At 40.7% G+C, this 27,447-nt stretch overlaps 1 protein-coding gene across 1 annotated transcript in view; it reads right to left on the bottom strand.

Annotated features, from left to right (window-relative positions):
- The window catches only part of ITPK1 (inositol-tetrakisphosphate 1-kinase), a 194,465-nt gene that overhangs the window by 129,277 nt on the left and 37,741 nt on the right, over positions 1–27,447 (bottom strand). Inside the window, exon 2 of the mRNA XM_067547056.1 lies at positions 18,786–18,810. Coding sequence (XP_067403157.1) covers positions 18,786–18,810 — 25 coding nt within the window. The remainder of the gene's footprint in view (positions 1–18,785; positions 18,811–27,447) is intronic.

Below are 27,447 nucleotides of genomic sequence, written 5' to 3'. Positions count from 1 at the left end.
AACATTAAAAAGGTGAACCTTATTTCCCATGAGATTTTCCAAACTTCACATTCTAGCCATACTTTTTACAGTCATCTATGATTTGTAGGGACTACAAGGAATATTTACTACTGGCAGCATAAGAACTCCAGCATATGTTCCATAGGATAACATTTCCTTCTACACATTATGACAGATACTTATGAGGCCTCCTATCTTGTTCTCTCATCAGGTTTGGTAGTCGGTAATAGACACCCTCTAGCACCCCATTTTGTGGTTTGTCAGTTCGAACATTGATCCATAAGCACTCAAGATCCTGTGCTTCCAAGTTATCAATAACTCTGTAACAAATAATGGTATGTTTTGTGTCGCACGCTAGTTCCTCCATTTTCAACATTCCATCCCTCCTAAATAGGAGGTAGTGGACAGTGATGCTAACATTCTAGTCACATGACCGGAGAGTTAATGGGATTTAGGAGCCTAGCTTTAAAACACCCATTTTGAAAATTTTGTCCAAGATATTTAAAGGTGTTAAAAACAGCAGTATTGAAACAGGGTGGAGAATGGTTTGAGAGTTGCATTTTGGGTGCACCTACGCTAATAAAATAACATGTTGACAATGGGTTTCAGCTATGGAAAACTTCAGCCTGAGAGAAATTTGCAAGATGACAAAAAACAGCTGGTATAAAGGAAACCATTATACATCCTGAACTGCAGAAGTCAGCATCGCTCCTTCTGTAATAGCTACATAAAAGCAGACACTGTTTCATGTACTACAGCAACTAGTTTTATGTACCCACAATATATGTGCATACTTGGAGCACTGAGGTAAGAAGTGACTTGCTTTTCTTTTAGTAGCCATGTAATTCCCAAGTCCTGAGCATTCCATGATGTAATTACAACACAGGAGATTTTTTAAAGTATTTAGGCACCTAAATCCCATGGGTTCCTACTCTAATGTTTTCCGAGTTGGTTTAAATAAAGCACTCTCAACACTATGATGATCGTTTAATAATATTTCAATCTAAGGGATCAGTACGTGCAACGGTTTTACTATCTGAGAGCTGCTTTATTTAAAAAAGAATGAAAGCCAAGGATGCTTCAGAATTTTTCCACACACACGCGCACACACTCTACTGGAACACATGAAGGTAGCCAAAAATATAAGGAGGCTATTGAGGACAATAAGAGGATGGAGTAGAACATACAACAGCTTCCTATTTCACAATTAACTAGGATTCCTTCCATTCCCAATCTAATTCCTGTGGGAAAGAGCAATGCCTCATGGATGGCTCCAAAACCAATCAGAATGAAATCAAGGCAAACCTCACATAGAATCTACAGAATCTGCAGCTAGAGCAGTTCAAAGAAAAACCTCAAAAATTAACCTTTACAAACACTTCCTAATTCCTACTGAAGCCATAGGTTATAGTCCACACTGAGCACTGCAGACTGGAGAGCAGTGCCACCTTCATTCATCTCTATATATACACCACACAGAGCTGAAGGCATCAGCCTAGACTAATTTACAACACTATTTCAGTTTGACTTCTCCATGATAACGCTGTCCTAGGACTCCTGTAGCCCAGTGAACATGTCAACACTCAACCTACCCTATTTCCCTAATTGTGGCTTATCTCAGAAAAACAAACCCATGATCTTGACAACAAAAGCGAACTATGAAAATCAACATCTGTAGTTTATGAACCACGTTGCTCAAACTAAGGTTGCAAGACAACTTTTAAGCCATTTAACATACTGCAAGCACATATACAGAAATCTTTCAAGATACGTTTTTAGAGTGAGTATCACAGTACTGCTTTGGCAAAAGGGTAGGAACGGAACAGGTCGTCTTCATGGCAAACAGCTCTAAATATGAACATGCAAGCTGGGAACTGCTAGAAGAGTAATGTTCCTTACTTCAGTGTACACCAACTTCCCTACTGAGGCTGAAAAAACACCACACATACATAAACACCATCTTCATACCTCCTCTAATGAAAGAGACATGCTTTGGAAGCCACATAAGGTATGCTTTTCAAGAAAAAAAAAGTTATTTACCTAATTTTCCCCTTTGCTGAGAACAGTGGAGACTAAAGGTTGCATACCTGTGGAATTGAGAACTTTGTGACATCTATAGCGTAACTAATATTGGCATATAAAATCCCATCTAAACTGATCCACTGGCTAAAAATTAAAATTGGGCCCAAAGCAAAGACTTGGACCCAAAACACTTCGAACTTCAGTGAAGTTCAGACCCAGGTCCAAACTTTGCAATTTGGTCCCATCTCTACTAAAAACTCAGTAGATAGATAGGAATATCTTCTGCCCTCATCTTTGAAGCATAAAGCAGAGTTTAAAAGGGTGTACAGTATGCCCCATTTATTCAGTCTTCAGAATTCTGACCTCTGGAAACTTTTAAAGAATAAATGATTTATAATTGTATGTTTAGAGCTTTGCTTCCGATACGAACTAAGCCATTCAAGAACTTTAGTCAAACACAAGTTTAGGATCAATAAAGGTGTAACTGGATGAAATGTAATGGCCTGTGCTATGCAGGAGGTCAGACTAGATGATCTATGGTCCTTTTTTGACCTTAAACTATGAATCTATGAAAAAGAAATGCCACCTGAGATGGAGCATATCTAATGGCTTGAATACAGAACTAGGAGTCAGGATACATAGAGTCTATGGGAATGGCATAGGATCTAAGAATAGACTTCAATTGTGACTGTTCAAAGTCATAATTCTGTGCGCTCAATTTCACAGTCTGTAAAATGGAGATTAATCCTCAGTTTCCCCAGTCAGGGATTTATTTATTAACATGTGTGAAGTCTTTGAAATTTCAATTTTTTAAAATACTTGGGAGATGCTGATACATTACAGTAACAGAGATCATAGGGGCACCTAAATAGATAGATGGAGAGAAAGTCCTATGAACATGGAAAGTATCATTATTATTCAAACAGGTGACAACCCTTAAGTGGAGTCTGACATTCAACAGGTTTAAAAGCAACATACTAAGTAAATGTGAAGCTCTTTATTGAGTAAGTTACTGTTTTTGTTTTAAATTTCCCTTTATTTTCCATAACTGGATGTTTCTCTCATTGTTTTATGGTCCATCACCATGGCTTGCTCTGGTCATATTCAACATCATACGCTGCAGACTGTTGCTATGTCACCATCTGCAAACACACAATGTTCTCTGGGCAAAGGCATAAACAAGCCTGATAGATACAATAAATAAAGATGTAATGCATCAATCAGCAAACATTTTTAAGAAATTAAAAGTCACAATCACCAGGCACTATGTTCTGTATTTCTGTCTACTGATAATTAAGTAAACTTTACATTAGCCCACCTTTTAAACACTCTGCTTAATGGAATGACTGCACTGAAGCTTGGCTGCACTGAGACCATATCTGGGCACTAAAATACAAAGTCTTCATGGCAATGTTTCCATGAAGAGAAAGGATTTTTCAGACATGATTATGTAGTGTTTACATTGCAATTCCTTATACAAAGTAAATAGCCAACACCACATTACTTGCCAATTAGTTATACTCTAAACAGACCTAAACTACACCCACATCAAAAGATTCTCAAAGAACATTTATGAAGTTCCTGCACACAGACACGCACGCACACAATACTAAGGTGTTGTATAATGTGTTCTTTAATCAAGAGTTAGCAAATATTACAAGAGTCAGACTTTTTTTTTTTTTTTTTTGCGGTGGGGGGGAGGGCCAAGAAGGGACCATTATTATCTATAGTCAGACCTGCATAAAAAAAGCTTCAGAATTTTACCTAGCAATTCCTGCATCACACCAATAATTTCTGGTTGCCCTTAAACAGACCTTTCAGAAACACAAGCAATCTTGATTTAAAAGACATCAAGCTATAGAGAATCCATCCCAACACTTGGTAAATTGTACCAGTGGTTATTTACCCTCACTTAAAAATTGTGTTTTATCACTGGTTTAAATTTGTCCAACTTCAACTTCCAGCCACTGGATCTTGTTATTTCTTTGTCTGTCATATTAAAGACCCCTCTACTATCACAAATCTTTTCCTCATTTAGGTACTTATAGACCATGATCAACTCACCCTTTTACTTTCTCTTCAGTAAGATAAAGAAATACATTGATCTCCTTAAATCTCTCACTGCAAGGCAAGTTTTTTAAGCTCTTCGGGGCTCAGTAAGAGCAATCACTTGGGGAGGGATGCCTCATCCTTTGCTTATCACTGGAGAAGGAGAAAGGTCTTTCCATATGCACAAGGTATCAGGACACATACAGGATGGCGAAACAAGATGTTAGCAGCACATACTAAGGACTTGAGAAAAGTTGCTCCAAACCTCCATAATCCAGACCCTCTTCAGCCTGTACAGATCTAGCTGAACCTCACTAGTGACTCAGCCAGATAACCTAGCCATAAATAGTTTATCAATAAGAGCTAGCATGATTCAAAGTGGAGGAGATCACTTGACAAATAAGCTATCACAGTTTTTTTAGTTTAACAATCCACAACAGAAATACACCCACCTGATAAACATCAGGTTACATCATCATCATCCAAATGCTTTCTCTAAATGAAATGGAAGACGAAGCCACTTTACACTGACACTGTTCACTGGAAATAATTTAAAGCCATTAAGCTACTATTCAAGATGCCAGTCTCCTAAATAAATAAAAAGAATCAGGTTGGGCTGCCTAGTCCAGGAATGTGGAAGTTAGCACTCTCTGCTACCAGCTAAAGGGACCCAAGTTTTTTTTGGAGGTAGAGGGGACTGTCAAAGAATTGTATTACAAAAGGTAGATCATGCCAGACCAATCTGATCTCTTTTTTTGAGAAGATCACCGATTTTTTAGACAAAACAGAATGCAGTGGATCTAATTTCCCTAGATTTCAGTAAGGCATTTGATACGGTTCCACACGGGGAATTATTAGTTAAATTGGAAAAGACGGGGATTAATATGAAAACTGGAAGGTGGATAAGGAACTGGTTAAAGGGGAGACTACAATAAGTCATACTGAAAGGTGAACTGTCAGGCTGGAGGTAGTTTACTAGTGGAGTTCCTCAGGGATCAGTCTTATTTAACCTTTTTATTACTGACCTTGGCACAAAAAAGTGGGAGTTTGCGGATGACACAAAGCTGGGAGGTATTGCCAATACAGAGAAGGATCGGGATATCATACAGGAAGATCTGGATGACCTTGTAAACTGGAGTAATACAAATAGGATGAAATATAATAGTGGAAAGTGCAAGGTCATGCATTTAGGGACTAATAAGAACTTTTACTATAAGCTGGGGATGCATAGTTGGAAGTGACAGAAGAGAAGGACCTGTGTGTAGTGGTTGGTCATAGGATGACCATGAGCCGCCAGTATGATGTGGCCATGAAAAAAAACTAATGCAGTCCCAGGATGCATCAGGCGAGGTATTTCCAGTAGAGAGGAGGAGGTGTTAGTACCGTTATGCAAGGCATTGGTCAGACCTCATCTGGAATGCTGTGTGCAGTTCTGGTCTCCCATGTTTAAAAAAGACGAATTCAAACTGGAACAGGTGCAGAGAATGGGATGAATGGGAGAATAGGATGATCCGTGGAATGAAAAACCTGCCTTATGTGAAGAGACTCAAAGAGCTTGGCTTATTCAGCCTAACCAAAAGAAGGTGGAGGGGAGATATGATTGCTATCTATAAATACATCAGAGGGATAAATACCAGGGAGGGAGGGGAGTTATTTAAGTTCAGTACTAATGTAGACACAAAGAACAAATGGATATAAACTGGCCATCAGGAAGTTTAGACTTGAAATTAGACTAAAGTTTCTAACCATCAGGGGAGTGAAGTTCTGGAACAGCCTTTCAAGAAAAGCAGTGGGGGCAAGAAACCTAGCTAGCTTCAAGACTGAGCTTGATAAGTTTATGGAGTGGTGGTATGATGGGACAGCCTATTTGACAATTGACTGATCTTTGACTACTAGCGTTAAATATGCCCAATGGCCTGTGATGGGATATTAGATGGGGTGGGTTCTGAGTTACTACAGATAATTATTTCTTGAGTGTCTGGCTGATGAGTCTTGCCCACATGATCAGGGTTTAACTGATCGCCATATTGGGGTCGGGAAGGAATTTTCTCCCACAGCAGATTGGCATAGGACCCAGGGGTTTTTCGCCTTCCTCTGCAGCATGGGGCATGGGTCACTTGCTTGTGGATTCTCTGTACCTTGAAGTCTTTAAATCATTATTTGAGGACTTCAATAACTCAGTCTTAGGTTAGGGATCTATTATAGGAGTGGGTGGGTGAAGTTCTGTGGCCTGCGTTGTGCAGGAAGTCAGACAAGATAATCATAATGGTCCCTTCTGACCTTATAGTCTATGAGTATTACTTTTCTTAATTATATTAATAGTATATGGGGAGGGAACTTTGCAAGAGATGAAAGAATTAGAGGGTGCATCACTGACTAGGGCAAGCAAGAGTATCAGAAAAATATAAACTACTTTATTTCTGTAAAGACACATTCAACACACATTTGAGCCTTGGGTCAAGAGTCTCATTTTCCAATGCAGCAGGAACTGAAAATGCTGAGAGGACAGCGCACTCAGCCACTGGCGGAAGAAGTGAAGAGGAAATACAATGCACAGCCCCTCTCTGACCACTGTGAGAGCAGCACAATTAGGTTTCAAAAAAGAACTCCAATCAGCCCTCTTTGGCTGAAAGACAGCAGACATGGAGTGAGATGGAAATCAAATGGGGAGGGAAAAAATGAATGGTTCCTTTGCTTTTTCTAGTCATGAAGAAGAAAGAGCTAGGTAGCTCAATCTACAGACAGCCCAGTTATTAAGGGCTTGAACACCATGCAAGTCAGGTCAGGATAATGAAATAAACAAGTCAGCAAGCACATTGTACATTGCATGCACTTCACCTAGGGTTAAAAAAAGTTGCACATTTTCCTCTTTCATGGCTCTAGTTCTTTTTTCAGCCAGTTTAGGTTGTTAACATAAGGGAAAGGGCATTACAAGACAAGCCCATCTAAGTCAAAAGGAAAGAACATTTATTACTAAATTAACCCTAAGAATAAACCATACGCAATCAACATAAAATAGCTATAGATTGCATGTACCCTCTACAGAAATCTTTGCAACCAGTGAGTCAATGCACTATTATAACAAAGGAATGCTATACGGCTAAGATTAGAGATTTTAGTGGAAGGGTGTTTGTAAAGAAGGTTCTGGAACAAGTAAACATTCAGATTATTTAGAGCTGAGGACTACAGGAAACTCTGGGCCTCAGTCAACAATTTACTATGAAAACAAAATTAGAAAGCTTTCCTTTATTTGCAAAGTTAGCCAACATTTTCTGTAGTTTTCCTTCCATTTTGGTCTCTTTCACTATTAGCTCAGACACAATGGCATCTTTTCCATCCACTCTTCAGTTTATTCTGTCAAAACTTCTGTAAATAATTTGTTTTCACTTTGGCAGGACAGACTGGCAAAAACAAAATGAAAGAATCTGGACTCACAAATAAGTAATGTCTAGCTTTTTTGCATAATAAAAAAGCAACCCCTAACAACACATGCACACGAGTTACAAAGTATATACAAAACCTCTTTAATTTAGCTACCACTCAGGTCACATAACTATGTGAGGCAACTGTTAGTTTCTTGGAGCAACATCAGATTGGCAAACATAACCACTGTCAATGGGAATAAGGTACCTAAATTAACTTGGCTCTTGAAATGACAGCTAAACTTTAGCCCATGATAGGTCTCCATTTAATAAAGGCAGCAAGAACTGTGTACGCTTTGTGTGCAACTGTAGCATCTGCTCAGTGGGACAGAATCCTGGACGTGCTATTCTGTGTCAGGAATGTGAATCTTGAACCTTGGATCCACAAGACTCTTAGGTAATAGTAAGTGTCAACCTGCTGCTCAGAGACATGCTAACAGTTGGTAGGACAGAAGCTGAACACTGACAGAAGACTCCAGTCCTGGAACGTGATTGGTCCACAGCTTCTATATAAGCCCAGCACAGGAACAGGAAGTTGTCCGTGCAACTGGGATTCACCCTGCTCTGGACCATTTGCCTCCTGCTTCCCTGGCTGCACTTCCTGATATTCCAACTCAGCTTGACTCCTGTTGTCCGGTTATTTCTTTTGGTCCCACTTAAAGTTCTGGGCACATTAATCAATGGTTTTCCATTCCTCGAGAATCCAACTGTTCAACAGATTATTTGGAACCATGACTTAAACATCCAGAACACCATCTTCTTTTGTGCTCATAGCCATCTATACCACGTACTATTCATGGGTATGGCAGGCTTATAACAGTAGCCCTTTATAAACATAACCTTAATATAAAGAGTGATTTTTTAAATTGAATGTCGTCCTCAAAGGGCCCTTCACAGCTGAGTACATTTGTATGCTGCATCAAGACTTGGATCAAAAAAAGCAACACCTAAATATCAAAGAATCCTGGGGGCACTGAGCGGTCTGCAAAACTTCAGGGCTTTATGAAAGACTGAAGGAGAGTTAAGAGGAGATGCGTGTGCAAGTTGTAACCAGTATAATATAAAACATAAAGCAGCATCCTAGGCTCTCTAGAATTTGTAGAACTCTCAATCTTAGAAACATATTATATGGCCTCCATTACTACAGTATCTGAGTGCCTCTCAAGCGATACATGCTAATATCCTTATTTTAAAGTTGAGGAACATAGACACACAGAGACTCAGTGTGTCTAACATCACACAGGAAGTCTGTGGTGGAGTAGGGAACTGAACATAGGTCTCTCAAGTCCCAGACCAGAATAGCACTCTAACCACAGGGCATCCTCTCTCTCTAATGTCAAAGTAAATCCTGTGCACCAGCAGTTCTCAGCCTTTCCCTCACCATGACCCCATGTTACAAAAGCAAAGTTTTAGGGACCACCGTCTCCCATGTAGTCAAAATAAGAGTGACTGTGACCTCTCTCAGTCCCCTGGACCATTGCACTGCCCAAGTTTGAGACCCATGCTCAGCAATTCCCATGTCAAATTATTAACTGCTGTGCTATTGGTCAGTGATGTAAAGTTATTGTAAGCAATAAATGTGCACACCCAACTGATCACTGAATAATGATCCTGAATAAAAATATTAACAAAAAAAGTATTTTCCAGCAATGTGCTAGACCTGATAAAAGGAAAGATACTCCAAAATAGCCACCAGAGGCAAGAAAAAGATCTACAACACATGTAGAAATTGAATTTTTCTGTCTGGTCTGCCTACCTTTAGATATATAATGAAAAGATATGTATGTCCTTGCCAAAAGAGACAGAATGCCAGGAATCTGAGACACCATCTCTCCACCAAAAATGCAGAGTACTTCTCCTACTGGAAAAAGCTGCCTTTTAAAAAATACAAAGCCCTGTGTAGCAAAAAAGCATTAATGTTTAGCTATTCCGATTTAGGGCTCCAGTCTGCAGCCACTCAATGAGAGATGCACACACAGTAAGATTCAGGAAAGCATCTGTATTCAAGACAGCACTTACGCATGTACTTAGGTCCCAATGAAGTTGAACAAATGAGAGAGTGTCTTTTCCTACACAAGGGGTCAATTTAAGCACACGTTTTAAGCCTTTTCCTGAATCATAACCATAGGGAAGTCATGATAGAATCAAGCACTTAAAAAAACAGGTAAAGTCCAGTTCATTAATTTGCAAGTCATTTTTGTGGCAGATGAGGAGCTGCTCAGTAATAACTGAAGACTACTGATATGTAATACTGGTATGAATACTGTAACTGACCTGGTCAGTGTGGTAACGTAACTATGGTGGTTATTAGAATTTCCTATATGAATTACTATATTATCTAAATTAATAGGAGGCTTTTGGAAGAACAAACGGGAAGGAAATTGATTCTCCAGATAACATCTCGCCACACACTTAAGACAGTGGGGTGATCAAAAGGCTAAGCAGCTTTTGAAGGATATTCTCCCTGACACTGGAAAGAGAACTGGTATGTGAGTTAAAGGAAGAAATTGTCACCCAAACCCTAGCCGTCTTGGGAGGGCTATAATATGCTTACACCTACCAGGGTTCTCACTGGAAGATGGACAGACACCTGATAAAATAGACACGAGTACAATCTCTTTTCTCCAGAATGTTTTTGTTCTAACTAAATAATATTGCTGTAAAAAGGCTGTCTGGTCATGGGCTACCACTGTCATTGCTCCCAAAGAGAAAAGAACCACAAAGTCTGAGCCTACGTCAAACCTGCTGACAGAATCCCAGTTAGCACCAGAAGACCTGCAGCTGAAGGCCTGCCTTAAGAGTGGAAGAATCGCCCAATTCCACCCTGAGGCAGGTGACCGTTGGAGGCTTGAGGAAGCCAGTGCCCAAAGAGACCCAGAGGAATCAAAGGTGCAGTTAGCCTAGTACCTGTGACAAGTTTATGTCCCCACCTTTCCTAATGCAAGTACAAGGGTTAAAATACTAAAATAGGGAGTTCTGGGTTGAAACAGCTACACACACAAATATGCTCCAAGAGTTGCATGTGTGTTTCACTGCAAACCACAGATTATAAAGTTTAAAAAAAGCATTTCTTGAGTTACAAGTCTCCAGACTCAGTCCATTTACTCTACTTTGGTGCTCTAGCATGATTAGGGTCCTGAGAAAATCATGGATTTGATTTTTTTTTCCATGGGTAAAGTGGCGATTTTCATGGGACATGCACAGAATGCAGTCAACGAAAGGTCACTGCTGCATTCCTTTGCACAAAACCAGCCTTGAGCCCTCCACAGCCCCGAACTGCTAAGATTTACTTGGGTGACTGCAAACTTTTTCCTTCCTATCTTCCTTTCTCCTGCTCAGTTCCCATCCACTTAACTGGCTCACTGAAGATGACAGTGGTACACGTGGATTCCCACTTCCACCTCCCCACTTGTTGGGAAAATTGCATAATTGAAATTGATTAAATCAGGATTTTGTCAAGGCCCTAATCATGATGAAGGCAGAACCATTTCATACATATGATGCAGTCAAAGATGGTCAAAAGCCATTTGTGCAAAAATTAATCATTTTTCTTTTTAAATAAAAGCACCCAATCCAACTGCCCGAGGTGCCTATAGTACTTTACATTTCCATAGCACTTTGCAGCCAAGGTTCTCAAAGCATTACATTCACATAGCATCACGTGATTAAGGTCATTTTACAGATGGGAAACAGAGGAACAGCAGTTAAGAGACTTGCCCAAGGCCACACAGGGAGTCAGTAGCAAAGCAGGGCTGAAATCTTGGCCCTATAAAATTCAGAGAGAGTTTGGCCATTGACTTTAAACAGAGCCAGGATTTTATCCCAGGTTTCCTGACTTTCAGACCTGTGCACTATCCATTAGGTCACACAGCCACTCTTCACATTCTCACTCTGGTGTGCTGGGGCTAAGAATGCAAATCTCCATGTGTCAAAGTAGCGTAAAATCAAATCTGAATGCTTCTTATTACATACTGGCTACAGGTTAGTGAACTTTCAAAAGTCCCTAAATCCCATTTCCAAAAGTCATTTAAGAGCCAAAACCTCATTGAAAGCCAATAGAATTTAAGCACCTAAATTATGTAGGTAGATTTTCCAGTCTGGATAACATTTTCAAAAGCACCCAACTATACGGTAATTTATATGCCTAAGATAAAATGCAGCAGATGCAGCTGCAATTTTAAAAGGTCAATATCTTGGAATGATTTATTTTTTAAATATACATTTAACCTTCCTTTGTAATCTCTATGGTTTAGAGTATTTTATCTTTTTTCTATTTATATTTTTCCTACAAATATTTATCTGGGCACATGTTCTGAATTGAGCAGAAACAAATATATCTGATTTTGCTTCTAACTCCAATTTGCAGGATATAGCATCCCATCATGTCCAAACTCCCTCTCTTTCTCTCTCGGTGCGTGCACTGGAATCTGCAATTCCTACTATCTCAGCAAATAGTGCTTTGCAGTTAGCTACACAGAACCAGCTAAAGGAGATCATCGCACTGCCTTACTCATAGAAAAAAAAGCTAGAGTTTTGTTTAGGATTTCTCGTTATCTCTTGGAAATGGAAATTTTTTTTTTTAATTCTGTATTTTAATTTTGGAAGACACACTTGCCATAACTATATTACACATCAAAATGTAACTCTAAGAAGTTACCAGAGTCTCTTTTATTGTTCAGTTGAACACCTGTAACTTCTAGTCCCAGATGTCAAAACATCTGCAAGTTACCTGCAAAAGTCAAGGGGATTTTGGTGGCTTTGTACTAGCTTTTCCAAAAGATGCTCCAAGGTCAGAGTTGAATACCATACCCAGGAGAATGTGCACTTTATTGAGATGCTGGAATGCAAATGAAAATAAACTATATTCTTTTAGCGAGCCAACTCTCCAACATCTCAGCAACTCTGCTTGCTTTGGAAGCTCTCCAGTCCCATCTTTCTGTATATGTTATTGGATATGTATTTTATAAGCACCCTTCTTCTTGGTTATATTTTGCTGTTCCTAGCTTATTCCATTTAATACTTCATGTGAAAATAAACCTCTCAACGTTTCAAAAAAAATAACTCTTCTCTGGCAACAATTAGTGGAAACTGTTGTCATCAGTATTTTACTTTGATTCAAGATAAAAACCTCAGTTCTCTTTCACGGATTTCAGCAAAACCAACTGTTTAAAGGACAGTTTTTCATTCAAAAGTAAGAGATTTGAAATATCTGAATTCCTAAAGAACTGGGGGGGAAAGAAAAAACAAAGCAACAGACAAGACAACTGTGATTACTACAATCAGCTGTTCCACATTAAAAAAACATTTTATCTTCCAGGTCCTATTGCTACTTTAAAAAAAAAAAAAAAATCAGAGCTTGGAATACAATGACTAATCCCAATTTTGTAGCCAGGCGACTTCAATGTCTTGCCAAGACAAAAGAGTGCTAATGTTAATTAGGCACCAAAATATACTTATGAATCTTCATTTTAAAAATAGAAAAATATAAATTATGTCTCCAGGAAAAGTTGGATGAGGTAGTTACTTAAGTGGGCTTTGAAGTCCCCTGGAACATGGGCGCCCCAAACTTTGCAACACAAAAGCTAAACTGGCAATTTGTCAGGGGCCTAAGGGCTGCATCTAATTAATACTGATTTACATAACTTGAAACAAAATTAAATGCAAGCCATCCTCAGATGTCCTTATAAGGATTTCCTCTTTACAGAAATGCATGTCTCTAATCTAAGATTCTTCACATTACTAAATAATGTGAGCGAGAGCAAAGCAAGGTGGTTTAACCCACACGCACACTTCAGGCCATGCAGTGATGAGAGAGACACAGGCAAGCTGATGGGAGCAACAGGCCAGTTACTAGTTAAACTAACACAGCCAACTTAAAGTGGACCCCAAATTTAAAATTTTGTAAAAAAACCCAAACATCAAATAAACTTTACAGTTTTAAAATTCCAATTAAAACAGCTGGCATTAGATTCCATTACCAGGACACTGGGTAAGTATTCTGTTTTATATGCTGAACATTTTATAAATATACAGACAGACATTTTGTCCCTTAAAAAACAATGAAAAGAAAAAGGAAAAGTTCCCCTACTTATGATTTTTGCACTCCTCAGCTGGAATCCCCTAACTTTGTATCACAGTTACAACACCTGGAGTAGACAGGCAACTGCTGTTCCAGGCATTTTACAAGCATTGGTTGGAACACATTAAATGAGATCCTTAGCTCAAGTGCAGCTCTGCAAGTGCAATCTCTCCATGTAGGAAAAAAGCCACAAGGATTGTAGCTGCCCTGGTTCTGCTGGCCCTCTTAACCTCATCCCACCACACAGTATCCAAGAGCCACTGCTCCCAAGAACAAGTTCTATGCTATTGCTCTATGCTATTGGTGCTTCCAGAGTCCCAGCACGTACTGCTCCAACGGCAGTTGTCATGTGTACTGTGTTGATGTGCAAATACAATGTTGACAAATCACTGCTGCAGACTTCCTGTGTGACCTTGGGCAAGTCACGCAGTCTCCCTGTGCCTCAGATCCCCAGCTGTAAAAGGAGGATAATAGCGCTTCCCTGCCTCACCGGGATGTTTTCAAGATAACTACATTGAAGGCTGTGAGGCACTCAGCCACTACAATGATGGGAGCCATTAAGTACATCAAACAGACAGATTAAACTACTGCAAGGGGAAGAGATGCAGCAAACCATTTTATACAGCTAATGTCCCTTATTTAAAAACACATTGTACACTGAATTATGTTTTCTGGTCTCAATTTATAGATACTTTACTGAGTTGAGTTCAAGCTGCAAAGTTCAGATCCAGATCTGAAATTTCTCATAATTTGGAGGATATCAATATCCAGGGTTTTACATCTGTCCACAGACTGATTGGAACCAGCTGAAGAGTTCACATCCACAGCTGCCATACATTTGGGTGCAGGGTTTAGAGTCTGGCTGCTCTACACTGTTTAATGGTCTTTTGCCATGCCAATTTTTAAAGCCAACTAGGTTGGTGGATTTCATTTAACAGCATTAACTAATACGATTACCTGTTCCAACTCTCATGCATTGAGCCCATAAATAAAAACTCATGGGGGTTTTCGTTCATCAGTGTTTCAAATGTACCCTATTACATTTCATTTTGCAAGTCTTGAATTTGTGTATTTTTGTTTTATAAATGCCTGGCCCAAAAATAATATTTTACTAGTGGGTGGAGGAGGATGCTTACTTAACATACCATTAGCTTTCCTTGCCCTGCACCAGTTCATTTTCACAGATATGTCTGTTTGTTGACTGTCCAAGAACTTGGAACTCTCTAACTCGTGCCTGACGTCTCAGACAAAAGTCAGAAATGTAGGCCAGTCTTAACATTAAATCCAGTAGCAAACTCTGTAACTGCCATCGAAGAGTAGCTCACCACCAATCTATAGGTATAAATGAACTGTAAGAAAAACGAGGTTGGGGCTTTCATCAGTACTAGCGAAAGGAAAGGGGTCACCTTATCTTCTCACAGACAAGAGAAACAGGAAAATATATCTGCACTTACCTGAAAATTTCCTTTCTTTCAGTAGAAAAAAATCCCTGGATCTTCCCCACCTTGAGCAACATTTTAGGAAATGAGACAAAGATTTGGTGTCCATTCACACAAACTACATGCCTGTTTAGTCCACTAGTGCAGTACCAGCCATCCTGTTGAACTCAACAGGTTAGCAGCAAATTCCTGTTACTGAATCCTTGGCTATCCTGATAGATTGTTTGTGCACATGCCCAGGCCTGCCGATGGGGTGGGGGTAGAGGCAGAGGTAATTGCCCAGGTCCCCAGCAATTTAAAAGTGCACGGACAGATGGGACAGATACCATGGGCAGCAGGTAAAGCTTCCCCTTGGGGAGGCTAACTCCCTGTCCCACCTTTTCCACCTGCAGCCCCACCCACAGCCCTGCCCCGCCTCGCTGCTCGCCATGTCCCTCCTTCCACCCTACCCCACTCAGTCCCCCTCTTCTCTTCCACACCCTCCTCCCCACTCAGCCTCCCCCCTCGCTCACCGCATGCGTCCCTCCACTCGCCCCCCTCCCTCCCCACTGCTCACCACGTCCCTCCTCCCTCCCCCACCCAGCCCCCTGCTTACCAGTACCTGCTGCCTCAGGGGAAGGGAAGTTGTGGAAGAGGGGTGGGGGGGAAGGAGGGACGCAGCACACAGTGGGGCCAAGCAGGGGAGGGGGCAGGGCCTGGGGTGGGGCAGGGCCAGAAGAGGTGGGATGGGGAACTAGCCTCTCCAAGGGGAAGCTTCACCCGCTGCCAGTGGTCATAAACCTCAGCCATCCCTTTCTAGGGGGGGGTCACTGACTGTTCTGCCCTGGGGTGCAGAATTGCTGTCGGTGGGCCTGCACACGCCACACTAAATTTACTAAGAAATCAGTGGTATCATTTCTGATGTTGTGCAAACAGGAACGTAGATGCAAGGGTCTGTGTATTTGTGCACATCAAGTTGTTTGTTTATTGTCAAGAATATGAGGTGGCTTATTCTGGAACAACTCACAATAGGATCTGTTCCTGGAAAGCAAAGAAGTCCTGCTGCTTAACACAGGAAAACAACACTCCTGCCAAGTAAACATCCAGCAGATCAAATACCAAAACCATCATTCCTCATCTACGAGCAGAGCTGAGGAAGCACATCATGTTGGCAATGGAGGTTTTCAGGGAGTCTGGAATGAAAAAGATACACAGATTTCTGGTGCTCTCTTTATGCAAAGAAAGTTCGTATTTTGGGGGGCCCTGTGCTGAATGGCTTGGTTTGGTAGCAGGGAGATGACATCTAAAGTGCTGTCAGCAGTAAGATTTATCAGGACACACTGAGCTACGGAGAAAATTCTTTACTAAGAGATAGTAGAAAATGTTCAACACTACAGAGGAACGTAAGCCTCAGATCTCATGAAGCTTCAACACTGCAGCCATGGAAGTATGTTCCTCCCTTGCAGTAGGGGGGAAAATAATAGTTTTCAACAGCTATGATCAAGTAAAGGTTGCTGGTTCCCCACCTATCCTCTAGGCATAGCTGTTGGGGGCAGATCTCTCAAAGTCAAGATCCCAAGGCCGTCTGTACAATACTATGGGATCAAACCCCACAAGGTATCTTTTCACTGAGTCCTCACCAAGTTCTCTCCAAACATTTCCAAACTCTCTCTTTGTAAAAAGGTCTTTTCCATTTGGTTTGTGTCTAGTTTGTGAAGAGACATTAAACCATACTTAAACAATTAACAGACTCCTCCACCCAGTAACTGGACTCGGCTTATCAGCCCCTATGTTACATTACTATAATGGAGACTCATTAGCCATCATAATATAAATACAGGAGCTTAGCCCATGGAGGCAAAAGGGATCTTCTCTTCTCAGCCAGGAGAAGCTGGGCTGAGTTCATCCCACATGGATAGATCATCACTTTAATAAATAGTGCAGAATTTAGGAACCCAATGAAATATACTCAGGCCCACGGTCAGCAATTATTATTATCTTAACAATGATCATCATTAGCATAAGATACAGGCTAATGTTCATCTTCTCTAGCCTGTAAAACTGATAAATTACTAGCATCTCAAAAGCATGGATCTGGAGATCCTAAACAAACAGGAAACAAACAATGAACAAAGCCGCTGTTTAGCTCCTGGCAGTAGCTGGCAAGGAGAAGGAAGATGATCTTGTGGCAGTAACACGCCACCAGGAGATGGTTAAATAAAGCTGGACATTAAGGCAGATTCTTTCTTTATTTGTAATGCCGTCAAGCAGCTGATCTTCATGTGGATATTCTCATACATCTTAAAGGGACACTCCCAAATTTAATGTTTTCAAACTGACTTTTAAAAAAAAAAATTTCCTGACAGCATGACATGATTTTTTTAAATAGCATGACATAATTTTTTTTAAAGATTTTATTAACATCATTAAGGGTTTTTTCTGTAGTCCTGCTGACATTTAGAAAGATCTTTCAGTCAGGCACAAGGGCAACACCAAACTACCTCAACTCACATCCCTTCCCTTTTTCTCTGTGTACACAGTTTCAGTGGTGCTGCTGTTACTGGTGAACACCTTCTTCCAGCACCTGAGGAGCATGACAGCAAGGTCATCACTTTAGTGCAGGACAAGAGTGCAGCCAACCAGCAACAAAAGAGTGACAACGATACAAAGTGCTGTAGAATGCACAAGATAAACGGAAAAAAGCCTACATCCTGATCTTTCAGTTACAGTGCTCTTAGAGGTTCCCTGGAACAACAGAAATGTCACATGGAAATGTAAGAGAGACAAGGTGGGTGAGGTAATATCTTTTATTGGACCAACTTCTGTTGGTAAGAGAAATGATTTTTCAAGCTTAGTGTCCTTTTAACCAGTGCTTAAAATGGGTGGGATCACAGATAGGCCCCTAAAGGGTGCACTTTTAGAGTTCTCTTTCCTTTCTAAAGGGCTTTGGATGTTGTTTTGCTAGCTTATGTTGGATGATCACTACTGTTAGCAAAGGACGGTATGTTAAAATTTTAAAATATCACAACTAGTTATTGTCTCAATGGAAGCTCGAATACGTAACTCTCTCCTCATTTAAAAAACAACAGTAAACAGGTAAAAATAGCTTCAAGCTAAAAACAATGTGATTATTATTAAATAAAGATATACACGAAATTGTGAATAGTCTGTATCAAGCACATAAAAATTTATTTCAGCTGGGATGACAGAACCTCAACTTTTTTCAGTCGACTTTAAGCACTGCTTTTACCTATAGCACAGTGGAAATATAGCCATTCAGACTTAGCAAACAGGAAAAAAAATCCAGCCACCCCTCTAACCCATTAGTAGATGGGCCAATATCAAATTAGGTGATACTTTTGTCTCCTTCCTGTTCATTGGGTTGCAAAATATTCTTTGAATAATGGACTAAAATTTTTACAAGTTTCTCACATACAGGCAAGCGCTCTTCTCTCTCTTTAGACTTGTTATATTTAAATGCAATAAACACAGATTACACCAACTAATCAGAACCAGTGTTGACTCTTATCAGTTAATACAGACAAGAAAAGGCTAACCAATGGCCACAAGACTGGAAAGATTCTATCATATACACTTAGCAACATTAGACTCACTCTTCCCAGAATGAATGTCTGAATAATAAGGGAATGAAACAAGGAAAAAATAGATGGAATGGGGAAAAAATTGAAGGCCAACTGTTGGTCAAATCTGCCACAAATTCAGTAGTTTTCTGTGTAAATGAGAGAGAAAGGCTTTTGCTTTTTAATCAGAAAAGTTAAAATTATCTTTACTCACCTGTATTACTTCTATCCCTCTTTTCCTAGAAAAAAGAAAAAGAATAGGACAAAGGGTTACTTAGTAAATGGTGAATAGTAATAGAATTCAAATACTCAAAGGAATGCATTGCTTGATATTAGAACATTTAAGGAAAAAACTCTACATTAAAGTACTTGAGCCAAACCCAAGCCCCAATTCAGAAAAGCAAGTTTAAGTGCTGTCCTGAATAGGGATGAACTGCAGCTCATGCTTAAGCATCATCCTGAATCAGGGCCTTGGAGGTGACGTGAAATTACACATTAATTACACATTTACACATCGGTGAATGGGCAGCTGACAGCAGGGCAAGAAACCTGCTGATCTCAGCTTGGGGCTCCCTGCTGGGGCAGCCTTGTCAATACACAGCTGAGCTGTGAAATTGACATGGCTGCCCAGAGAAGTCCATTGCAGCTTCCCCCAGCTCCCAGCTGGGCCCAGGGAAGGGAGAAGTCCCCACATAGCTGGGACCAGGGCATAGGCAGCAGGTATCAAAGGCCAGGGAAGGCTTAGCCTTCCCAGTCGCAGTCACCGTGCCACCGAACCTAGTCGGCTGCTCTGCTCCTCTCCAGCATGCCAGGCCACCACAACCCCAGGCCTAATCTCCGAGTCCGGACTCCAGAGGTCCTTGTCCCTGCTACTCACTGGTTCCTCCTTTCCCTCCCCGCTTCCCCCACCACCATGTCCCTCCTCTACTCCCCTGCCATGCTGCCACTCACCCATTCGCTTCCTCCTCTCCTGTCTCCTTCCCACTCCCTGCTCCCCACCGCGTCCTCCTCTCCTCCCCATGCCCCCCCGCCACATCCCTCCTCTAGTCCCCACTTGCCCCCCTTCTCGCCACTGCTCCGTGTTCCTCCTCCCTGATGTTGCTTGACACAATTGCCCATCCTCTCCTCCCCTTCCCCCACTTGCCCCCCATGGCGGCGAGCGGGGCTTGGGGCAGAAGAGGTGGGATGGGGAGCTAGCCTTCCTGAGGGGAAGCTTCACCCTCCGCCCATGGACTGAGGAGTGGGGAGGGCAGCCCAGAGGGAGCCCGGGAGCTCTCAGCTCCCCACACTGCCCTTTAGGTCAGTGGAAGTGCTCCAGGTGAGGACACACTCCACCAACCCAAGGAGGGCAGTGTGGACATCAGCCACCACTGTAATTATAGCTGTGGCTGTAAGTCGACATATGTTGACTTACATTTTTAGTCAAGATAAGGCCTTAAATGTCAGTAAGCAGATACAAGTTTAAGATGCGGTATTTTATTCTATCTTATTCACGTCCTTTTATCACACCGGCACCTGAGCACCTTCCACTGTTGGGCATCTACCTGGCAATTTACATCAGTCAAGTTTCTTCTTTTCAACCCTCATGGGCAAAAAGGGGCTGATAAACTCACATCAGGGGTTTTTAAGTTGTCTTAAAAATGCTAACAGGTACAAGAGTTGCTGTCAATGTAGTGACTCAAAAGATGGCCACATCTGAAGCCATTCCTAGCTCCTGCTAGAGTGAACTGTGAAGTCGTGGACTCATTAGGAAGCCCTGTGCATACAGCTTCAGCCTTAAGGTTAATAGATGCATCATTCCTGAAAAGTGGGGCTGGCAAGGGCAATAGGGGTGCCAGAGGTTGAGGGAATCCATTAGGTGTACACCGACATGGCTAGAAGTTGCAAGTTAGGCTCACCCTGAACTCGGCCCTTCATCTCTGGTGGCACTGGCAAAGCAGCCCATAGGCACACAGCCTGACATGCTTCCTTTATTACATCCAACAAGCTGACATCACACTAAACTACTCTCCACAGTCTTGAGTATAAATCTGAAGCTCCAGTCCAAAGCCCAGCCACACCCACTCCATGACACTTTCCGCTCTATGTAGGAGAGAGAAGCGACAGCTATGTCACAAACGGCTTCCTTCTCCTACCCCAAACTCTGGGATCATGCACAGCTAAGGGAAGCATCCCTTATTTGTACATCCATAACACCAAGAGCTTGCTGCTCAGCAAAGACATTAAAACAGAAATAAATGAAGTAAAATCATCTAACAGATGTAGACAACTTCCAACTTCTTCTGCAGCCAGCAAGTTGCAGATATTTTAATACTATTCAGTGAGTGATACGGGACACACATACATTGCCCATGGTGTGACAACTTACTGTAGACTAACACACAGCAGATGAGGTTAGCCAAACCTCTATTTCTAGTTTGATTATGGAGAAAATATGATTCAGCAAAGAAAAGGTTAATGAGTGAGTTTCCCAAAAGTAAGTTTTGCAGAGGAAGAAAAAGAAAACAAATTTAAGGGCCTGTGAGAGCTTCTTAGTAAACAATGGCTGCAGCCCAGTCAGAAGCATTCAAAGCATCTCAAAACATCCAGTGCTTACTCTCCCAGCAAGCAAAGGGGCTACAGTTTTGCCATCATTGCCTTGTAATAAGCAAAAAGACTATGGTTGCTGCTGAAACATTCAAGGCCTCATCCCTCAGTCCTCCCACAAAAACACTGTTCCAAAGCCACATTATGGACAGCAGTAAACCCAGGTGGTAGAAGAATACATTTTTCTATTTGTATATCTATATAATAAGATTCCAGAAACCATCACTCTGAAGCCTAGTCTGTCTGTACAATTACTGTGAAATGATGGAAACAGCTACACACAACAGACTTTTTTTTTTTTTTTTTTTTAAATAGAGCATAACCAGGTTCAACCATCACTGGGATTCATGGTCTGTTATCCTGCAATTTTTAAATTCTCAGCTCTTTTTGGCTTTACCAACTTTACAAATTCCATCTTTGCAACAGCATAGGATTTTAGCTACCAGTACACAGAATAAATCTTGTTCTACTTTCAAGAAGAGAGAGGCTCTACGCTGGTTGCCAAGCCACTGGAGGATCATTCAGTCTGAAAGCTTTTTATAATCCCAATAAAAATGGGCTTTACAAATTGATTGGGATTTATCTGCACTGACTATATCATAAATGCAACAATAAGTCAAAAGAACAAATTAGACAAGCTTCTCATTACTTAATTTAGTGCAGAAATGGCAAGAAAGAAGTATGTTATGTTGAATAAAAGGTTAACACAAGCTCAAAGGACGGAGGTGAGGGTGGAAATGGTTGTGACTTTGGTGTGCATTGCTTAGCCTTCCTCAGCCTCTCTTCAGAAATGCTATGTCCCCTTTGGTTGTTTGAAATGTACATTTCACCCTTGAAAACCAAGAGGAGAAGGAACCAGAAAAGATAAATCTTCTGAAAAGTAACTAACTTGGATAGAATCTTTACTGAAATTGCTTTGTTAAAAGTAAGTTCTTTAAAACAGAACAATGCTCAACCATCAGGATGACTTATTCCTGAGAGAAAAGCCCATTCAGATAGGCAATCAATCAATCAATCATGTCACCAGTTCTGGAGCCAGCTCTCTCTCTCACCAGTGAACTGATCTACCTATCTGGTGCTTAAAATCTAGATATACATACACATCCTGTGCCTCAGACACAGAATTTTTGTTGGGCAAATTCCTTTGACAAGTCAACTCCATATTAGTCAGTGAACTAAACTGTACTGTACTGAGCCCACCACAGATATAATCAGTGTGCAACAGATTCCCCTCCTCCACTCACTCCAAACACAAAACTACAACCAGAGAGTTGCATGAGAGCAAAGAATGAAAAGACCGCTCTGGATTCTTTTGGCCAAATTTCTGATTCTTGGAGAGCGATATGTGTCAGGCGAAGCGCATGGATGGAAGTGCCTGTGGGTAGGGCATGTCGTCACCAAAGATGGTCAGTGCCAATGCTTGCCAAAAACTATGCCAAAAGATGATTTCACCACAGGGTTGCCCTTCTGGGTGCTACAATGTTCTTCCTGGTAGACAAAGGAGTCATGACCTATCCCACTCACACACTCCTCTCCTTTGGAGAGAGCAGTGCAGACAGTGCCTTCTCCTTCCACTCAGGACTGCAAGCATCTGCAGTCTGACTGCCTCCTCTATAGTTCCAGCAAAAGACCGCTCACCTGCATGAGGCAGCTATAATTACACACACACACACACACACACACACACACACACACACACACACACACACACACCCCGAATAGCAAGTCATTTCTGAGAACAAAAAGTTCCGTTCATTTTAAAGCTTTCCCCCAATGTGGCAAACAAACCTAGCCTCGGGGTGACTAATCGGCACATTTTCATTTAATAGATATTAGGAAAATGCCAAAAACATTAAAACTAAACTAGCTACCAAGAGGCCATTTAGAAAAAAATGCATTTCATTCAAAAGTACAAAGCTCCCATCTAGGCAGGGTGTTTGTATTCCAATTTCCAGTCTAGAAGAAATGTTTATCCCACATTTAAACTTCTGAAAGCATGATTTACAATGAAAAAAATCAAGTAAATCCTTTGCAGCAAGCTGCGATGCCCACATGCTGCCATAGCATGCCTGGAGCTATAGAAACCCATTTGGGTGCAGCACAGATTACAGGGCAGAGCTTCTGGTTTTTTTCTCTTTCGGCATAGCGTCTATATTAATCACCTCTTTTCAGAAGGAATCAGGTGTTGCTGCATGTAAAGAAATAAATGTTATCCAGTTATGTTATTGCCGCATCATTAGCACTCAATAGAAAAAAAATCAGAAGCTTGTTACGACTTGTTTCTGTACTTGAAATTTCTGAATAATTCTTATGCAAGCATGACTAAAATCCTCAATATGGATCTTCATTGGATTCGCCCACTGCTGATAATTTTAAGCTACCTAGATCAACAAATTTAAAAAAGGATACACCATCAAGTTAATGTAGGCCCATAATTGATGTTTTGGCAGGTTTTTCAAAACTAAAGCACAGAAGAAAGAGTTCCTTTAATTTACTCTGTTTGTATATATCCCAAGTGGATTTAAACGTTTCCCAGCAGTATTTGGGACCTAAATATTGCAGCATCGTGGTAGTGAATGACAGCCAGCAAGAGAAAATGACTGAAAAGGTTAAACTGACTATTATATTATTACTGTCTGAGCTGAGTGACATGGAGAAAAACAAACACCATTTATAATCAGCAGACTATTTTTTAAACCATCAGTTTTAATAGTCTCAGAGGTTATAAATACAAGTAAAGAAGTTTGTTTTTTTTAATATAATAAGATTTTAAATCCAACAGTGCCCCTTTAAATGTAATAGAGTAAAAAAATATTTTGCTTTTATATAAAGACTTCCATATTGGGACCTCAGTTTGCTTTCTAACTATTAATGAATCAAGCCTCCTAACACTACAGCAAAACCTTCCTTCTCGAAAAAGCCTTTCCAGCATGAATCAGATTGGAATCATCAAAAACTTAGGAGTATGAGGGATACAAGTGAAATCCAGACTAAGTGTAGAAGACAGCAGATGATGGCCACCAGGACCATATGAGAGTTACCACAATGGTATTGATCTGGAGTGATACAGAAAGCTGAAGAGTAGGAGTGCTTAAATCAAATGAGTGAGCTGGTCACTACTATCAGCAGCAGCGGGCAATGTGCTCACTTAGCAAAGGCGTGTGACGTGACCGACTATTTGTATGTCAGAAGTGGCAACCCTACCCCACTGTCAAAGAACTTACAGTGTAAGAGACATTTAATTTTATATTTTTGCTCTTCAATACCATAAACATTTTTAAAGTACTTATTATAAGTCAGACAGAAAATCCATTTATCTCTGTCTTTATGGGTACAGTTCTCTGTACTGTCCCTACATAATGTTAGATTAGTATTATTTTTGTTAATTAACAATTAAGAAGTTTCTAAAAATCTACATTTTACTTCATTCTTAACAAACCCAAGTGAAGAGGTGAACAACAGTTACACAGGACTGAATTCCTTTTGATTTAAGCGGGAGAGAAGAGATGAAACTAACACAGCATGTGTCAAAAGAGATTCTGGGAACTCCACTCTCCGAAACCAACACTATCCAGTTAGGTTATAGGAAATAAGGAAGGTGAGTAGTTGAAAGGAGAGAAAGGCCTCCTCTGTGGATTAGGACACTCATCGGTTTATTAACTGAGGGATTTATCATTTTTCTGCACGTTAGTAGGATCTGGAATGCCAAGGGCAGCCAACTGCTTGCTCCTTTGAGTCTCATTTCCACTAACTAAAATGTGAAGACAATGTAAGGAACATCTCCTCTAACCCTTAGAGTCCTCTAGTGGAACAGTGTAAATAGGACCACTGTAAAGACTTGCAGTGAAATCCTGGCTCCACTGAATCAGTGGCAAAATTCCCAATGAATTAATGGGGCCAGAGTTTCACCCTTAGGGTCTAATTCATCTCTGGAGAATATATAGCTAGGACTACTCTAGAGTAAATAGTGGACAAGTTTATTCCTAGGTCAACTACTTTTGCCCCTCAATGTGCATCTGATCAACATATCCTTTTATATATTACTTCTTTTTTTAAAAAGCACTAAAGGTTAACATGAGAATCCATTTTTGGTCTACCCCCTGTAGTAGGACTCATGATATCAGCAGTAAAGAGTATCAATAAGGTGAGCTCAATGTTAGAATATAGATATTCAGGCCTGCCTGTAAAGGCCTATGATTTTTAAGTATATTCTTCTCACTTAGCTAATTACAGGGGTATTAAAAAAAACAAAGAATTAAAATCACTGTGACAATTTGAGGCCTTGTACTTTGGCTAAACAAAAACAGAAGCAGCAGGGGCAGCCATAAGCTGGAAAGCATGCAGTCACATTCACACATTTTAAACAAATTACATTAAAACAAGGTAATATCAGGCTGCTAAGAAGGTGATCCAGTTTAATACCTTCAGATAAAGAAAAGATCCTAGAATGTTTAAAGAAAACTTTGTTTGATAACAAGTATTTAAAAACCAAACAAAAGGTTAATAGTTGTGGTTGCAGAATTTACACTTTGTATCATGTGGTTATTATGATACCCACTGTTTTGATAATTTGTCTTTTTTTTTAATTGTCTGTCTCTTTCATAACTAATTGTAATTAAATAAGATGGTGGGGTATGATTGGTCAGAAAATGTCATCACAATATGTTAGGATTGGTTAAAGAATTACCTTGTAATATTTTTTTTAATGGTTGGTTAAGATACACTATAAAAACTAAGGTCAAGCAGGAAGTGGGGCTAGGAAAAGTTACTGGTGTGAAGAATTGGGATTGATGCTTGCTTGATTATCCCAATAACCCCATTGTACTGCTTGCTGCTGGACTCTGGACTTCTGCTAGCAAACCAAGAACTGAGGGGAGGGCCTTATAATTCAAAACAACCTACAGCAGTAAAATATTTTTCAGATTGACCAACCATTGGAGAAAACTATCTCCAACTCCTCCATGGCAATACACTAATAAAGTAAGAGGCATAAACCATGTTTGAAAGGAAAGGGAAGTGAGCATGCTGTCCAAGATGAGAGACATTTACCGTTAGTAAGTAATTGTAGGCACAGGAGTTTCAGGATAACAGTTCTCCATGTTGCAGTTGCTAACAGGACCCATTGTTACCCTACCACAAGGCTTGCTGTAGTGCAGTGGAGATTACAAATAAGCCTGGTGGGAGTGCTGGGTTGTGGACCAGTTCTTCCTTTATGTAGTTTATTCCTGCCATCAGCTGCAGTGTTGATACCATGGAGTTCCACACTAACAGCAGCAGGAGCTGCTAGCACACACCTCCTGCGATGACCAGCACAGCTTCACCTTTACAACATTAGCAGAGCACATTTTGATGCCCTTGAACTAAAGCGGTCTTCATCAACGTATAGAATTCCCTACCTTTAGTGAACAGCTCCTGATCACCCAGTGCTGTCAGTCACTTCTGACGACCTACTGACATGAGTTCACTGACAAGTACATGGCTATTTGGCAAGCCTTCTCTCCTCTCCCTCTGCCTTGTCTACAACTTATACTGACTACTGGATGCAGGAATTACTGAATGAAATTCTAGGGCCTGTGTTAAGCAGCTGGCTAAGCTTACCTAGACTGTCCTCCCGCTTCACACACACTATAGAATTTGGAGTCATAATGGTCTCTAGTGGCTTTAAAAATCTATGAAACAACAAATGCTGGTTGCATACAAGGCAAAGCCACAAGGAGGGGGAATACTTCAAGAAAGAGGGGAAAAAACATACAAAAAGCCAGGAGGTGCATGGAGAAGAGTTTTGTCTCTACACAACAACAGGGTCATGGCAGAAATGGAAACTGCGGAGAACCCTTCCTATCCGAAGACCCGTGAAATGTTTTACTCACACAGATTGCCAGCAAACATAAGGAGTTCAGCATTCATTAATTGAACGTTTAAACCAGATGAGTCTTTCTAAGGTTCCTGCCTCATTGTTAGAACGTGACCCAACATACAATTGCTTCATTGTTCAATATGATTTTTAATCTTTAACAAATGCACATCCAGGCTTGTGGAACCACATACATATTTTATACACAGTTTTCTGCTGTGGCCATAATAAATCATTAATATGGGGCATTGGGAGACAAACAGCTGCTCCCCATACACTGGTTAATCAAACATTCTTCAGGTTACTGGGGCTTTTACAATGCAAGACACAGTATGTGTTTCCTTTGGACACCTATAGAATTACAACTCAGCACATTAAGACATGCAGAGACGGTTTCTCTAGAGATTCTGGAGTTAGGCACCATCAATTAGGCTTA

The sequence above is a fragment of the Emydura macquarii genome, unplaced genomic scaffold, assembly GCF_026122565.2.
Source record: "Emydura macquarii macquarii isolate MOO-44397 ecotype Brisbane River unplaced genomic scaffold, CSIRO-AGI_Emac_v2 contig_1229, whole genome shotgun sequence".
NCBI lineage: Eukaryota > Metazoa > Chordata > Testudines > Chelidae > Emydura > Emydura macquarii.
Note: the sequence above shows the minus strand (reverse complement) of the source record. Positions and strands in the feature narration are given on the sequence as shown.